General features: G+C 45.0%; 1 protein-coding gene across 1 annotated transcript in view; it reads left to right on the top strand.

Annotated features, from left to right (window-relative positions):
• PIGS (phosphatidylinositol glycan anchor biosynthesis class S) overlaps positions 1 to 15,130 on the top strand; it is a 44,041-nt gene extending 28,911 nt beyond the window's left edge. Inside the window, exons 10-12 of the mRNA XM_033921186.1 lie at positions 2,545 to 2,645; positions 2,857 to 3,067; positions 14,006 to 15,130. Coding sequence (XP_033777077.1) covers positions 2,545 to 2,645; positions 2,857 to 3,067; positions 14,006 to 14,281 — 588 coding nt within the window. The 3' untranslated portion in view covers positions 14,282 to 15,130. The remainder of the gene's footprint in view (positions 1 to 2,544; positions 2,646 to 2,856; positions 3,068 to 14,005) is intronic.
• The last annotated feature ends 670 nt before the right edge of the window (positions 15,131 to 15,800 follow it).

Here is a 15,800-nt window from a genome sequence, read left to right as displayed (position 1 = left end):
AAAAAAATAAATTTATTTTATATTTTTTGATTAGAATATTTCAGATTTGAAATATGTATCCTGCTAGAGCTGGTATTAGACATAACTGGGGACCGCAAAGTCTAGACTGTGCTTCTTTAGCTTCCAGCTGGCTTAGGGCTCTCTCTCTCTGATCAGAGGGCAGTTGCCCTAGTTGCACTCCCCTAACATTATTCTTGCCATGTGTGACTAAAGTATTCTGTTAGCTTGATTTTTCTATGTAGCATTCTGTAGTAATTTGGTTTGTGAAGGGGATATTTGTGAAAGGGAGGGGAGATGGGTTTTGTTGAACCTTGCTCTGTTTATTTGTGTTTATAAAATGAAATTGTCAGAGGAGAAGCCTCCGTCTTGCGCTCAGTTGTCGGCGCGCGCACTTTGTCGTCTGCGTTACTGTCTATGAACCCATACCAAGATAGGAGTGAACCTCACTGTTTGTCAGGGTATGTTGGATATTTTAAATCTGTCAAGTATACTGGTGCTTAATACTTGGCATTATGCCAAAGAGAGTTCCTTTCTGGCATTAATAGAATGTGGCATCTAATTAGATTGGGGACATTGGAACATTTTTCTTTGTGGCCTTCGATTTGCATCTCTTGGTATTTAGTGCAAGATAGTTGCTTGGTATTGATACATATGTTAGCAATGCCATACTAATACTTTTCTCCTCCTGTGAGCAAGGCTAGTGTTAGGGAAATCGCCCTTGGGCCCCCCATGATAAGAAACTCAGAGCCTTTCTAAAGATGAACAAGATATATATAGCCTGTTGTAATTTCTAACTGGGCCTTGGCATATTAACACCAGCCCTGTTTGTGAGGCACCTGCAGTTCCAATTCAGCAGTTTATTTATCTTCAATATTTATGTCCTTCTCATCTAGTTCAAAACTACTATTTGTATCTTACATTAAAAGCTGTGAAACACAAACCACAAGATCTAAATGTTGCCTAAATCATTTACCAAACGGCAAAATAAAATGGAAGCTGCAGCATTCAGCTGCGTTCACCATTTACATACTTAAAATGGCTTGATGTCTATCATGTAATACAGAAATACTGTATGTAATTGCAGAGCATTTTGATTTAATCTTCTGCTTAGGTTGCTCTCACGTTTCCAAATACACAGGGAAAATGTGGCAATTAAGAGTCAGAAAGTAGCTGAAATGCAATAGAGAGAACTGACTCGAGCTAATTAAACCTCCAAGAGAAGTACTCATAAAACTGTAACTCTGCTCAGAGGCTTGTTGCTCTCACAGCAATACATAGACTTGCTCCTCTTCTAGCTGCCACTGTGCACAGGGCAGTATGTGCTTAGGAAGCAGCTTTGGCTCTATCCCAGAGGTTCTTTTCTAGGCTCTGGTTGATGTTTTGGCTCAGTTCGGGAGAGGTTTTTTTTTTTCCCAACTACACCAAATTTGATCTGTGCTAGAGAATGACATGGGGTCGTTTACTGTGGTAAACCGCAGGTCACCGCAGGAATGGAGACATTTGCAACTGGTTTACCGCAGGAATGTGGACAAGACCTTTTACTCCTGTGGTAAAAAAAATTGCGCCCTTGTCAGTCGGCATCTTCTCCCCAGCTCTTGCACCTATTTTACCTTCAGGAGCCAGCCATGCCACGATGAAGACAGAAGGAACCTAAAACCAAAGCCTGAGACCAATGTGATTTGAAAAATAAAATTACCAGACAACAGAAAGAAAAAAATAAATTTATTTTATATTTTTTGATTAGAATATTTCAGATTTGAAATATGTATCCTGCTAGAGCTGGCATTAGACATAACTGGGGACCGCAAAGTCCAGACTGTGCTTCTTTAGCTTCCAGCTGGCTTAGGGCTCTCTCTCTCTGATCAGAGGGCAGTTGCCCTAGTTGCACTCCCCTAACATTATTCTTGCCATGTGTGACTAAAGTATTCTGTTAGCTTGATTTTTCTATGTAGCATTCTGTAGTAATTTGGTTTGTGAAGGGGATATTTGTGAAAGGGAGGGGAGATGGGTTTTGTTGAACCTTGCTCTGTTTATTTGTATTTATAAAATGAAATTGTCAGAGGAGAAGCGACTGCAGGGCGGCACAGGCAGGCTTCGCCAGCATCAGTTTCTTTTCTAAAGCACCACAAAGGTAAGGGGAAGGGAGGGAGATAGATTTGGCCGGAGGTAGGTAGGGAAGAAAGGTGCCATGCGCTTGATTGGTGACCGCGCGCCTTCCCTCCCTTAAGTTTCTTTACGCCGCGAAGGTAAGGGGGAAGGAGATTCTCAGGCCGCTGAAGGGCGGTGAGGTGGCGAGAGGGAAGGGTGGATGCTGTGGGGACAGCGGGGATGGGGCAGTGAAGGGGACGGCGGGTTTGGGGATGGGACAGTGAAAGGAATTGCAGGGACGGTGGGGCAGTGACGGGGACAGATTTTTTCCCCGTGTCTTTCTGTAATCTGTGCAGAATATTTTTCAGGACGAAAACTGGTTTGTTTCTTTATCAAGTAGGTGATTCTGCCCCTGAAAAGGAATCAGCCTTTTGTTTTGTGGCTTTTTTTTCAAAGGTCTATAATGTGGATAACAGAGATGAAGACTACATGGCTTTTCCTCTGCATGTTGATATTGATATGGTGCCAGTGATGGAAGTGTTCCTTACACAGTTACGGTAAGAGCTTTGCCATCAATGTAGTCTCTTTTCTCATTGCAGGCATAAATCCTTCTCTTTTTATTCATTTTAGGGGTTTTTTTTTCTCTCTCTCTTTTTCCTGGAGTTTTACAAACACTTTATGGAGACTTTGGTGGGAAGAGAGTGCCTGCACAAATAACACATGTACTTACATAACTCCCTGATAACATCTCTCCATTCTCCTCCACAGGTTGTTGTTTGGAATTTCAAAAGTGTCCATGCCAGCGGATTTTCTCGTGGAGAGTCCAGGGACTGAGGGGTTAACAGACTGGGAATTGGACCGCTTGCTGTGGTCCAGAACAGTTGAGAATATTGCCACAGTGAGCGGAACCCTGACCTCCTTGGCTCAGTTGTTGGACCAGATTGGGAATATTGTCATTAATGATAATGTGGCCTCTGAGGTGGGTGGCAGTAGTGTAGCATGAGGCTTGTATGTATGTATTTATTTTATTCAAACATTTTCTATCCCGCACTATTTATAATTCTGGTGGCTCACAATTAACACACAAAATATATCATAACTGTAGCAGAGACTCTGGAAGTATAAGTGTTACTGACATGAAACAGGCAAGACTGTCTTAGCAAGGACCAGCAGTAGCTCCCCCACAACAATTCTACCATATTATCAGTCAAACACTTGCCTTCTGTAATGGAGCGGTTTGTGTGCAGTGTATAGCAGAATTGCTTTCTAAACCCAGACTCAGGGTGGTAGGGGGAGTAAAGGAGCCCAATATACTCTTGAGCCATCTTAGTGCCTCGGTGGTACTCAAGTGGCTGTGTTACTAATAGTGACCTTGCACCTGGTCTTTATCTTTTTCAAGGTTACCAAGGAAAAGTAAAGAGGGCAAATGACCAAAGGAAGGCATTGATGACAGGAGAGGAACAATTCGATCCGATCCTTGGCTGGGGGGCTGATTCACGAAGCGCCCTCATGCAAATGAGAGCATTCAGAATCACGCTCCCAACCGACCACCCGGATCGCTCTCCAGTGATCCCGACGCATGTGCAGACCATCTACTTTGCCTGTAGATGGTCTGCGCATGCTCACCATACTTGACACTTTTTTTTTTTTTGAGTCGGGAGGAACTTTGCTTTACTTTTTTTTTTTTTTTACTTCGCAAGCCCGTGGTTTTAACCCGCTTTAAACACACGGATTAAAACCACGGGCTTGCACTGTAGGGAAGGGCAGGAGATCAGGACAGAGAGCAGAGAAGCAGGATCGGGGCAGAGAAGAAAGGCAGGGCAGTCGGAAAGGACCTGAGTGACTGGTCCTAGGCAGTCGCTTATTTTTTGATCGGTCAGCCCAGTCGGTGTCCCTCATTTTTTTAGTGAATCATCGCCTGCCTACATTTGAATGCCGTTCCCCCTCATCTGCATGCACGGATCGGAGGATGATCAGGACAGAGGTTAGTGAATTGGGTCGGAGGAAAATCAGGTCACAAAGGAGTCGCTAAGTGATTGGGACTTGATCGGTGGGCTTAGTGAATCTAGCCCAAAGTACTTTAAAGTGCCAGAGTAGCTTCAAGGATTTATGGTGGTATCCAGCATTACTGAGGTGGTCACAGTGACCAAAAGCTGCTATGTTTTAGCATAATTCACCTGCACTAGTGGTCTAGAATTGTTTAACATATATAAATACAGTTCTAGTGCAATGTGTCTAGTAGTCATGAACACTAGGATTATGCATCTGAACCCACAAATTGCTTTCAACTCAGCCTCTTTCCCAGTAGGTTTGCTCCTGCTCCCTTAATTTTTCTTCTGCAAGATAATTGCTCAGATGTGTTTCTGATTTGCTCTGCAGTTTTATTATTTTTGGGGTTTTTTCCTGTTGTTTTAAGTTGGTGGCACTCTGTTTAGAGCCAAAAAAGCCCCCAACAGTGGCAGCCTATGCCAAGGCCTTGAAGACTTTGACAGTGGTGTGTGCTAAGATCAATGCGGAGCCCTTACAAGCCCCATCTCGGTAGTCCTGGAATTTTTGCAAGAGGGATTTGAGAAGGGCCTGCCTGTCGGATCACTGAAAATGCTGTTAGCAGGCCTTTCAAGTTTCCAAGCTCGGGGAGAGAGAGTGTCTCTGGACTCTCACCCAGATATGGCAAAATTCTTTAAAGGGGCTTTTCAGGTTGCACCTTCTGGTTCATCTACTATTCCCATCCTGGAACCTTCATGCAATTTAGCAAGGTTTCAGGCTCCATATAAACCCTTCCAGGAGGCTTCCCTATTAGATCTGATAGTCAAGACGGTGTTCTTGGTAGCGATTAAATCGGTGAGATGAGTATCTGAGTAACAAGCTTTCTCTTGCAGGGAGCTGTTTCTTAAGATTATGGAAATGGGGTTCCATCATTTCTACCAAAAGTAGAAATGATGTCCATGTCAGTCAGGAAATCCATTTGCCCACCTTTCAGTGTATCTTGATAATCTTCTTTCTTGTAAATGTGTCTAGTAGTCCTGAAGCCCTGTCCTGTGAGTGGGCTTTGCCTGCCTTTGGTCTTAATTTCAGTCTGTCTCTGACAGAAAATTTTTTTGTCTCAGCTAAGCTGAAAAATAAATAAAATAAAAGGGATATCATATCTGAGTTTATCCCAGGACAAGCAGGCAGCATATTCTTGACTGATGGGTGACGGCACCGACGGAGCCCCGGTACGGACAATTTTAGAGTGATTGCACTCTAAGAACTTTTAGAAAGTTCTAGCTCGGCCGCACCGCGCACGCGCCTTCCCGCCCGACAGAGGCGCGCGGTCCCTCAGTTTCTTAGTTTCCGTGGAGCTAAGAAGACGCGTTTTTTTCAACGGCTGTTGAAACTTTTTTTCTATTGCCTTCCCGCTCGCGTAAACTTTTGGCTAATTGGCCTTATTTCGTTTCTTTTTTCTTTTTTGTAAAAAAAAAAAAAAAAAAAAAAATTTTTCTTTTCTTTTTCTTAATTTGATTTTCCCCGGCGGGGCCTTCTGCCACCATCGAAGCCTCGGCCTTCGATTTGGCGGAAGCCGTTTTTCCTTTCATGCCCCCTCAACCGGGTTTTAAAAAGTGCCAGCGGTGTGCTAGGCCTATATCTCTCACGGACCCACACAACTGGTGTTTACAGTGTTTGGGTCCTGAGCATCAGGCCTCTACTTGCACCCGCTGTGCTACTCTAAAAAAACGGACATTAAAAAATCGCCAAATACAGCAGCGATTACTGTTCGGTGCCGAGATGTCCGACCCCGTCCCTTCGACTCCGGCTTCGGCACCGATTCAGTCGGCACCCTCGTCTTCGACGCCGCGTGATTCCACACCGGCGTCTCAACAGTCAGGTAAGCCGGCTAAGAAGCCTTCCCCGCTGGAACGTCTTCCGGCCTCGAGTGCAGTGAGTCCAATCCTGCCGCCTGTAAGACGCCAGCGGAAGCGCTCCGCCCCTATAGAGGTGAGTCCCTCGACATCGGGCTCCTCATCTCCGGGGCGTCGAGCGGCACCGCAGGTACCGCAGAAGAAAAAAGCGGTACCGGTGCCATCCCTGGATGACCGCATTACGGCCATCCTTCAGGTGCAGCTTAAGGAGCAATTAGAACGGCTCCTTCCTGCTATCATGACACCGAACCTTCCGGTGCCGGCCCGCACCGAGCTATCGGTACCGGTTGTGGAACAACCCGTATCGATACCGATTGTGGAACCTGTGTTACCCGCTTCCACTGTTTCGGTACCGCTTCACCTAACCTCATCGGTATCGATGCCAGTCCTTGCACCGGAGCCGAGAGCTCACCATCAATCGGTACAGACTTCGGCACCGGTGCGACCGATAACATCTCCTGACTCGGTATCGATGAGGTCGGGTAAGTCGGTGCGCAAAACCCGACACATACAAACGTCGACACCTGAGTCTCGGGACCATTCTTCCCATGTCAGGGACCCTGATCTGTGGGGAGACTCAGAGGAACCCTTTCTTTCTGAAGGCGAATGTTCCTCAGAGGAGGAGGATTCGGCTGTCCCTGACCCATCCTCCAAACAGGTCACTTCCTCTTTCTCCTGTTTTTTGAAAGAGATGTGTGAATCCTTGTCCATTCCTTTGGAGGCTGAATCCAAAAAGTCTAAAGCTTTTTTGGATGCCCTTGATTTTGACCAACCTCCAAAGGAATTTTTGAAACTTCCCCTTCATGACATCTTGAGGGAAACTTTCTATAAGAATTTAGAGACTCCTTTAACTGTCCCAGGGGCCCCACGTAAACTGGATTCTCTATATAAAGTAATTCCCATTCCTGGGTTCGACAAACCTCAACTTCCACACGAATCCTTATTTGTCGAATCCACCCTTAAAAAGACTTCAGGAGCCAGTGTATATGCATCTGTCCCTCCTGGCAGAGAAGGAAGGGCCATGGATAAATTTGGTAAGAGGCTCTACCAAAATGCTATGTTAGCAAATAGGGCTAGTAATTATGCTTTTCATTTCTCTTTTTATTTAAAGCATCTCCTTACCACCATGGCTTCTTTCGAAAAGTATCTTCCTTCACGAAAGCATCACTCTTTTCACACCTGCTTGTCGTCTCTTTTCCAATTACGTAAGTTTATGGTTAGATCCATATATGACACCTTTGAACTTACATCCAGAGCGACAGCAATGTCGGTGGCTATGCGCCGTTTGGCCTGGCTTCGGGTATCCGAGCTTGATGTTAACCATCAGGATCGGTTAGCCAACGCCCCGTGCCTAGGGGATGAGCTCTTTGGGGATTCCATGGACTCAACCACACAAAAGCTCTCTGCTCATGAGACGCGCTGGGATACCCTGCTTAAAAATAAAAAGAAGCCTCCTCCGCCAAAACCATATAGACAGCAGTCGGCCTATCAACGCCGCTTCACAGCTCGTCCATTACCTACCACTGCTCAGCAACCCAGGCGTCAGAGGCAACAACAACGTCAGCCTCCCAGACAGCAGCAGCAGCAACAATCTGTGAAACAACCTCCTCAGCAGAAGTCACAGCCCTTTTGACTTCATTCTCCACAGTATAGCCAGTATCCCTATTCCTGCTCTCCTGCCTCAGCCTATAGGAGGTCGACTTTCTCTGTTCCTCAGCCGGTGGGAAGTAATCACTTCGGACCAATGGGTCCTCAACATCATCCGCCACGGCTACTCTCTCAACTTTCAGACTCTTCCACCTCAAAGCCTGCCAAAAGAGTCTGCTTTGCACAGTCCTCAATCTGCCCTCCTTATTCAGGAAGTCCAATCCCTACTCCTTCTGAACGCTATAGAAGAAGTTCCTCTAGATCAAAAAGGGCAGGGATTCTACTCCCGTTATTTTCTAGTCCCCAAAAAAACAGGAGATCTCAGACCAATTTTAGATCTTCGCGATCTCAACAAACATCTGGTAAAAGAAAAATTCAAAATGCTTTCTTTAGCCATCCTTTATCCTCTTCTAACTCAAAACGACTGGCTATGCTCCCTCGATCTCAAAGAGGCTTACACTCACATACCGATCAATGTAACCTCAAGACCATATCTCCGATTCATGATCAATCATTGTCATTACCAATACAAGGTGCTGCCCTTCGGTCTAGCCTCATCTCCAAGGGTATTCACCAAATGTCTCATTGTGGTAGCGGCATTTCTACGCTCTCACCACCTTCATGTATTTCCTTACCTGGACGACTGGTTGATCAAGGCCACATCCGCTCAAGCAGTTCTACTGGCCACCAACCAAACCATCTTGTTTCTACGAATTCTGGGATTCGAGATCAATCTACCCAAATCTCATCTCATCCCCACTCAGAGACTTCAATTCATTGGAGCGATCCTGGACACACTCCTCATGAGAGCTTTCCTTCCATCCAATCGTCTTCAGACCCTTCAGTCTCTTTGTCAGCAGGTGCTTTCACTGCCTTCCATCTCAGCCAGGCAAATGATGGTACTCTTGGGGCACATGGCATCTACAGTTCATGTCACGCCCCTCGCACGTCTTCACCTGCGCACTCCTCAATGGACCCTTGCTACTCAGTGGTCCCAAGCGACGGATCCTTGCTCACGACACATATCTGTGACATCATCTCTTCGTCAGTCTCTTCAATGGTGGTTGGTATCCTCAAATCTATCCAGAGGTCTTCTGTTCCATCAGCCTCCTCATCAACTAGTCATCACCACCGACGCCTCTCTTTATGCATGGGGAGCTCACTTGAACGAGTTCCAGACTCAAGGTCTTTGGACAGCCCAGGAAAAGAAGCATCAAATCAATTTCCTGGAACTCAGAGCGATGTTTTATGCCCTCAAGGCCTTCCAACATCTTCTCTTTCCTCAGGTCCTTCTGTTGTGCACAGACAATCAGGTTGCGATGTACTACATCAACAAGCAGGGTGGGACAGGCTCTCGCCTTTTATGCCAAGAAGCCCAAAAGATCTGGAATTGGGCCATAGATCACCATCTCTTCCTGAAAGCTATCTACATTCAGGGAGCACAGAATTCTTTAGCGGACAAACTCAGCAGAATTCTCCAGCCTCACGAGTGGACACTCGATCCTGTAACTCTGCAGTCTATCTTCACTCAATGGGGCACTCCTCAGATAGACCTCTTTGCAGCTCCTCACAATCACCAGCTGCCCCTCTTCTGCTCCAGACTTTACTCTCCTCACCGTCTGGCAGCGGATGCTTTTCTCCTAGACTGGTCGAATCTGTTCCTGTACGCCTTCCCTCCGCTGCCTCTCATGTTGAGAACCTTATTCAAGCTCAAGAGGGAACGAGCCACAATGATTCTGATTGCTCCGAGGTGGCCCAGGCAACATTGGTTCTCCCTTCTACTTCAACTCAGTTCCAGGGAACCTTTTCTTCTTCCTCTGTTTCCTTCTCTGCTTACGAAACAGCAGGAAACCCTTCTACATCCCAACCTCCAGTCTCTGCACCTGACAGCTTGGTATCTCTCGGGCTGACATCTCATGATACTCTTTTATCTCAGCCTGTTCGTTCCATTCTGAATGCCTCCAGGAAACCAACCACTCTGCAATGTTACCATCAGAAGTGGACGAGATTTTCCTCCTGGTGTCTTCTTCATCATCTTGATCCAACTTCTCTGGCAGTGGAGACTTTGTTGGATTATTTGCTTTCTTTGTCTGACTCTGGCCTTAAGTCCTCTTCCATCAGAGTTCACCTCAGTGCCATTGCAGCTTTTCATGAGCCAGTCCATGGAAAACTTCTCTCAGCTCATCCCCTGGTGTCCAGGTTCATGCGAGGGCTTTTCAATGTGAAACCACCTCTTAAAGCCCCTCCTGTTATCTGGGATCTCAATGTGGTTCTTTCCGCCTTAATGAAGCCTCCATTTGAACCTTTGGCTACCTCTCCTTTCAAGTTTCTCACTTGGAAAGTGCTTTTCCTTATTGCTCTTACCTCTGCCAGGAGGGTCAGTGAGCTTCATGCACTGGTCGCAGATCCACCTTTTACGGTTTTTCACCATGACAAGGTGGTTTTGCGTACACATCCAAAGTTTCTCCCTAAGGTTGTCTCTGAATTCCATCTCAACCAATCCATTGTTCTACCTGTTTTCTTTCCAAAACCTCATTCTCATTCTGGAGAACAAGCTTTACATACTTTGGATTGTAAAAGGGCTCTGGCTTACTATCTAGAGCGTACGAAACCCCACAGATCAGTTCCTCAACTTTTTCTGTCCTTTGATCCAAATAAATTGGGACATCCCGTTTCTAAACGTACGTTGTCTAATTGGCTGGCAGCGTGCATTTCATTCTGTTATGCTCAGACCGGACTGACACTGGAAGGTTCTGTCACGGCCCATAGAGTCAGAGCAATGGCAGCTTCTGTAGCTTTCCTCCGTTCCACTCCTATTGAGGAAATCTGCAAGGCTGCTACTTGGTCCTCAGTTCACACTTTTACATCTCACTATTGTCTGGATGCATTCTCCAGACGGGATGGACACTTCGGCCAATCTGTTTTGCAAAATTTGTTTTCCTAATGGCCAACCTTCCCTCCATCCCTCTTTTTGTTAGCTTGGAGGTCACCCATCAGTCAAGAATATGCTGCCTGCTTGTCCTGGGATAAAGCACAGTTACTTACCGTAACAGGTGTTATCCAGGGACAGCAGGCAGATATTCTTGCGTCCCACCCACCTCCCCGGGTTGGCTTCTTAGCTGGCTTATACTAACTGAGGGACCGCGCGCCTCTGTCGGGCGGGAAGGCACTCGCGCGTGCGCGGTGCGGCCGAGCTAGAACTTTCTAAAAGTTCTTAGAGTGCAATCACTCTAAAATTGTCCGTACCGGGGCTCCGTCAGTGCCGTCACCCATCAGTCAAGAATATCTGCCTGCTGTCCCTGGATAACACCTGTTACGGTAAGTAACTGTGCTTTCTGCTTCTTAGCTGGAGATGCGAATAGCTAAGAGCTCCGTAAATGTTAATGCCAGTTGCACATAGTTTTGTATAATTTTGATAACATTATTTTGTTCCAGAACAGAAATATAGGGCTGCTTTTATGAAGGTGTGTTAAGGCAGGCGATAGTTTTTCGGCTATAGCACGCACTAATCCAGTGCGTGCGCTAAAAAACACTAGCGCACCTTCGTAAAAGGAGCCCATAGTGTTGGGGAGTTCTCATTACCCTCCTTCCGGTGATGTCTTGACCGTTTTTGTACAAACTGAGGGGGCAGGAGCAATCCTGCTGGGAAGCAGGTGGAGTTGAAAGATGAGCAATTTCATTCTGCAAGCAAATTGCTGGTTCAGATGCATAACCCTAGAGTTCAGGACTACTAGATACATCTACAAGAAAGAAGATTATTGAGGTAAGAACCTAATCTTTCTTTAAAACAAATAAAAAATCTTCAAAGAAATGGAACTTCAGTTCCAATATAATGTTTTAAATTTTTTTTACAGAACATTTAAAGAAAATCACATTTGCATGCTTATAAAATTACTGATATTTCAATAAAATACCCTATTATTTGTTTTATTTAAATATTACTTAGATAATTCAAATTGTATAATATAAATTAATTTCTAAACTATTAAATATTCAAATGTGATGTGATGTGCTCAGTACACCTTTTTCGCGACCATATCCGAAAATAATTGGGCCACAATTTCAAAGAGAACCATCACGGCACACACTTGTTCCCTGAAAAACCAACCTTCCTTCTATTCAATTACCGTATTTTCACTCATATACCGCGCACCCGTGTAAAACGCGCACACGGATATAGCGCGCGGGGAACACAAATTTATGTAAAGAAATTTTTATATACCGCGTACACCCGTATACCGCGCATGCCGCCCCGACTCTCCCGTCGCCGCCCGCCCCGACTCTCCTCTCCCCCTTGAAGTCCTGTCCCCACTCTGAAAGCCTGATGCCCCCCCCCGACGTCCGATTCACCCCCCCGCAGGACCGCTCGCACTCGCACCCCGAAGGACCGCTCGCACCCCCACAGCCTCCCCCCCCCATCATGGAGAAGCTCCTACCATTGTCCTGCTGCTTCCTCTGCCGGCGGTCCCGGCCCTTCTGTGAGCCCTGCGTCTGCTGCTTCCTCTTTCGGCGGTCCCGGCCCTTCTGTGAGCCCTGTGTCTGCTGCTTCCTCTTTCGGCGGTCCTGGCCCTTCTGTGAGCCCTGCGCCTGCGCTGCTTCCTCTTCCGGCGATCCCGCCGGAAGAGGATGCAGCGCAGGCGCAGGGCTCACAGAAGGGCCGGGACCGCCGAAAGAGGAAGCAGCAGACGCAGGGCTCACAGAAGGGCCGGGACCGCCGGCAGAGGAAGCAGCAGGACAACGGTAGGGGCTTCTCCATGATGGGGGGGGGGGGGGGAGGCTGTGGGGGTGCGAGCGGTCCTTCGGGGTGCGAGCGGTCCTTCGGGGTGGGGGTGCGAGCGGTCCTGCGGGGGGGATGAATCAGACGTCGGGGTGGGGGAACTATGTAAAAAAAAAAGTTGTAAAACGCGCTCATGCCTATAACGCGCATGGTTATGCACGGTTTGTAAAATCGTGTATAACGCGCGCGTTATATGCGTGAAAATACGGTATTCTTAAAGTTTTAAAGATACTTAAAAGGGATTAAACATGTGTAGCCGTTTAAATGCCTGTACTTATCTTAGTCAATCATAGTCATAATCACTTGATGATCCTTCAGACACTATTCAAAATCGGGTCCACCTTTAGCATGGCTGAGTCCCAGTGAGAACCGTGCTTGTGTTTTGTAGTGCAAAGTGCTCGTGATTAAAATCCCATGTGTATAAATTCTATTATCAAATTCTTTCTATTACTCCACAATGGATCACCTCCAACTCAAGCTGAGTTTCAATTGTCGTCACCAGAGAGGTCTACAGTTCTTATAAAGATAAGCTAATCAAACTTCTTAAAACTTCCACAGTTGAGGACATCATTTAGGTAAGACGAATGGAAGGTTGGCTTTGAAATCGTGACCCAATTATCTTCGGATATGACTATGAAAAGGTGTACTGAGCATATCACATCCCATTTGAATATTTTATAGTTTAGAAAGTAATTTATATTATACAATTTGAATTATCTAAGGAATATTTAAATAAAACAAATAGGGCATTTTATTGAAATATCAGTAATTTGAATGCCAGATATTGAGTTGTTTCCCATTATTAGTAATAATACTTATAAAATTGTCATGTGTTGTAATAATATGAGATATAGATATATATGAGTAAAGCCAAACTTTAAAATAGATATATATGAAACAAACATTAATACGTTCAGGAGCAATTATGTTTCTCAATTATTTAGACCTATGTATACACCAAGTTCTATGCACATACAGAGGTCTGAATAATTAAATCTTTTAATTGTTCCTCAATGCATGTTTGTTTCATATAAGAAAACACCAAAAGAGGAAGATGCCAAAATACCAGTGAAAACACTCACACTACAAATCGAAGTGGCGAGAGAATGTTCCTTGCCAAATGCAGCACTTTACTCAACCCCTGAAGAAACAGTATGTGAAATGGGTCCCTGTCAAGTACTGGCTTACAATTGCAATTTGATTTCTGTATATGCATTATATGAAGAGTTTGGCTGTTTTGGGTTTTTTTAAACGTATAAATGATAGTAGTCTATTTTGAGTGTTAGCTGTTTTTCAGTTTGAATCTGCACATTATCGGATTTCTGAAGTCCCCCCATTCCATTTCCATGTTTTTTCTTGTTGAGTCAGTTTCATACACGAGACATAATTGTTCCTCAATTTAATAATGCTTGTTTTGTGTATATCTATTTAGTCTGATTGTTTCTTCTATCAAATCATTTATAAGAATTGCTACTTGGAGTCTGTTTTTCCAGCTTATAGCTCACCCCCTCCCCTCCACTTTCACTGAACTGAAATCAGAGTCTAGTTCTGCCTTAAACAATTTCTGCTTTTTGATCTCTGTTGCATTTCCTAGGTGTACCATGCTGTGGACTCTGTGCAGACAACGGTGCTGGAGCTGGAAGCTGGGAGGCTGGAATCTGCATTCAGGGCCAGTAAGGATGCCATCACCTCCTCTGAAAAGGCCTTTTTTGATCCTTCACTTCTCCATCTCTTGTACTTCCCCAATGATCAGAAGTTTGCCATTTACATTCCACTCTTCCTGCCCATGGCTGTCCCTATCCTGCTGTCTCTGATGAAGATTATCAAGGAATGGAAGCAAAGGACAAAGGAGCCTACCAAAAATGACTGAGTTAGCTCTGTGTCTGGAGGGTTCCAGGGGCAGTAGCCATTTTTTCCAGCTATTTATTGACAAGACTCATTTTCAAGTCATTTTAAGAGCTGATTTAGGTTACAGTATTTTATGCAAGAATAAAGGGTGAACTAAAGTCACTGTGTAAATCATGAAATGGATAACCTGGACATACAGATGGATAAACTGGACATACTGGCCTCACTTGTGTATGCTGGACACTACAGACATTTTTAACCTATATTTTCCCATAGCTTGGCCCAGCCTGTACCTTGCTGTCTGTGAACACATCTAATCTAATCTAATCCTTAGGTTTGTATACCACATCATCTCCACGTTAACCCAGCTGGCCTTTGCTGCAAAGTTCCTGTCTCCATTCCCTGCTGGAAGGATACTTCTCCAAAGTTCTGCTGAGCTGTTATCAGTGCTGTATGGCTTCACATATGCCAGGCACCCTGGAAAGCCATAAAACATTTATAACAAGCAACAATCCCTGTAGGATGATGGGGGCTCGTATGTCCAGGTTATCCATTTCAATCATCATCTTAGGGGGTCTGGTTTTTAAATGAAGAGCAAGTTAGTGCTAATCAGAACCAAGTCAGTTTAGGCCGATGCAAGTCTAACCGTCTATCTTGTCTCTTTTCCTATAAAATTGAAGCTGTTAAGACACAGTCCATTTTTTCAGACAGATGTCACCCACCAATAAACTCAAAGAGTTTATGCTGAAGCTGGAACCTATCATTAAAGTTATCTGTCTTATGTTCCAAACTTTTCAATACACTTCTTTTACTGAAGCAGAAATATCCCTAAATCTAGGTGTAATAAACACATTTTTATACCCCTTTGTACCTCTCCTTTGGTGGATCTGTTTTTGTTTTTTTTTGAGGTGGGTAACACATTTGATAAATAAGAACATAAGAATCGCCATCTCCGGATCAGACCCTGGGTCCATCAAGTCCGGTGATCCGTACACGCGGAGGCCCCGCCAGGTGTGCCCTGGCATAGTTTTAGTCCCCATATCGCTGTATGCTTCTCAAGGGAGATGTGCATCTAATTTACCCTTACCCGTATCACTCTATGCCACTCTTAAGGAGATGTGCATCTAGTTTACCCTTAAATCCTAGAATGGTGGCTTTTGCAATTATTTCCTCTGGGAGAGCATTCCAGGTGTCCACCCTAATGCTCTTATACTTTAGGTTGGTAAATGGAGGCTAAGGCAAAGTGTTAGGTTTCTTGCTGTAGTTTGATTCTCAATAGGCTGGAAAATTCATTTTCTGTTTCTAAGTGTCCCAAGATGAGAAAAGAGTGTCCATCTGTCCTCTTCCCTCTAGTGTCAGTCTGCCCCATAATTGACATATCGTCATCCCTCTGGTGCACAAGTGTCTGGAATTAAGGTTTTTGGGTTTTTTTGGAGGAGCGAAGGTTTGATTGCTTCTGTTTCTTAGATTTCTCTGATTTGGTATCTAAAGTTCAAGAAAGCATGGGGCAAAAACAAAGGATCTTAGATGGAGGAAAGAAT

Source organism: Geotrypetes seraphini, chromosome 15 (assembly GCF_902459505.1).
Source record: "Geotrypetes seraphini chromosome 15, aGeoSer1.1, whole genome shotgun sequence".
Classification (NCBI taxonomy): Eukaryota; Metazoa; Chordata; class Amphibia; order Gymnophiona; family Dermophiidae; genus Geotrypetes; species Geotrypetes seraphini.
Note: the sequence above shows the minus strand (reverse complement) of the source record. Positions and strands in the feature narration are given on the sequence as shown.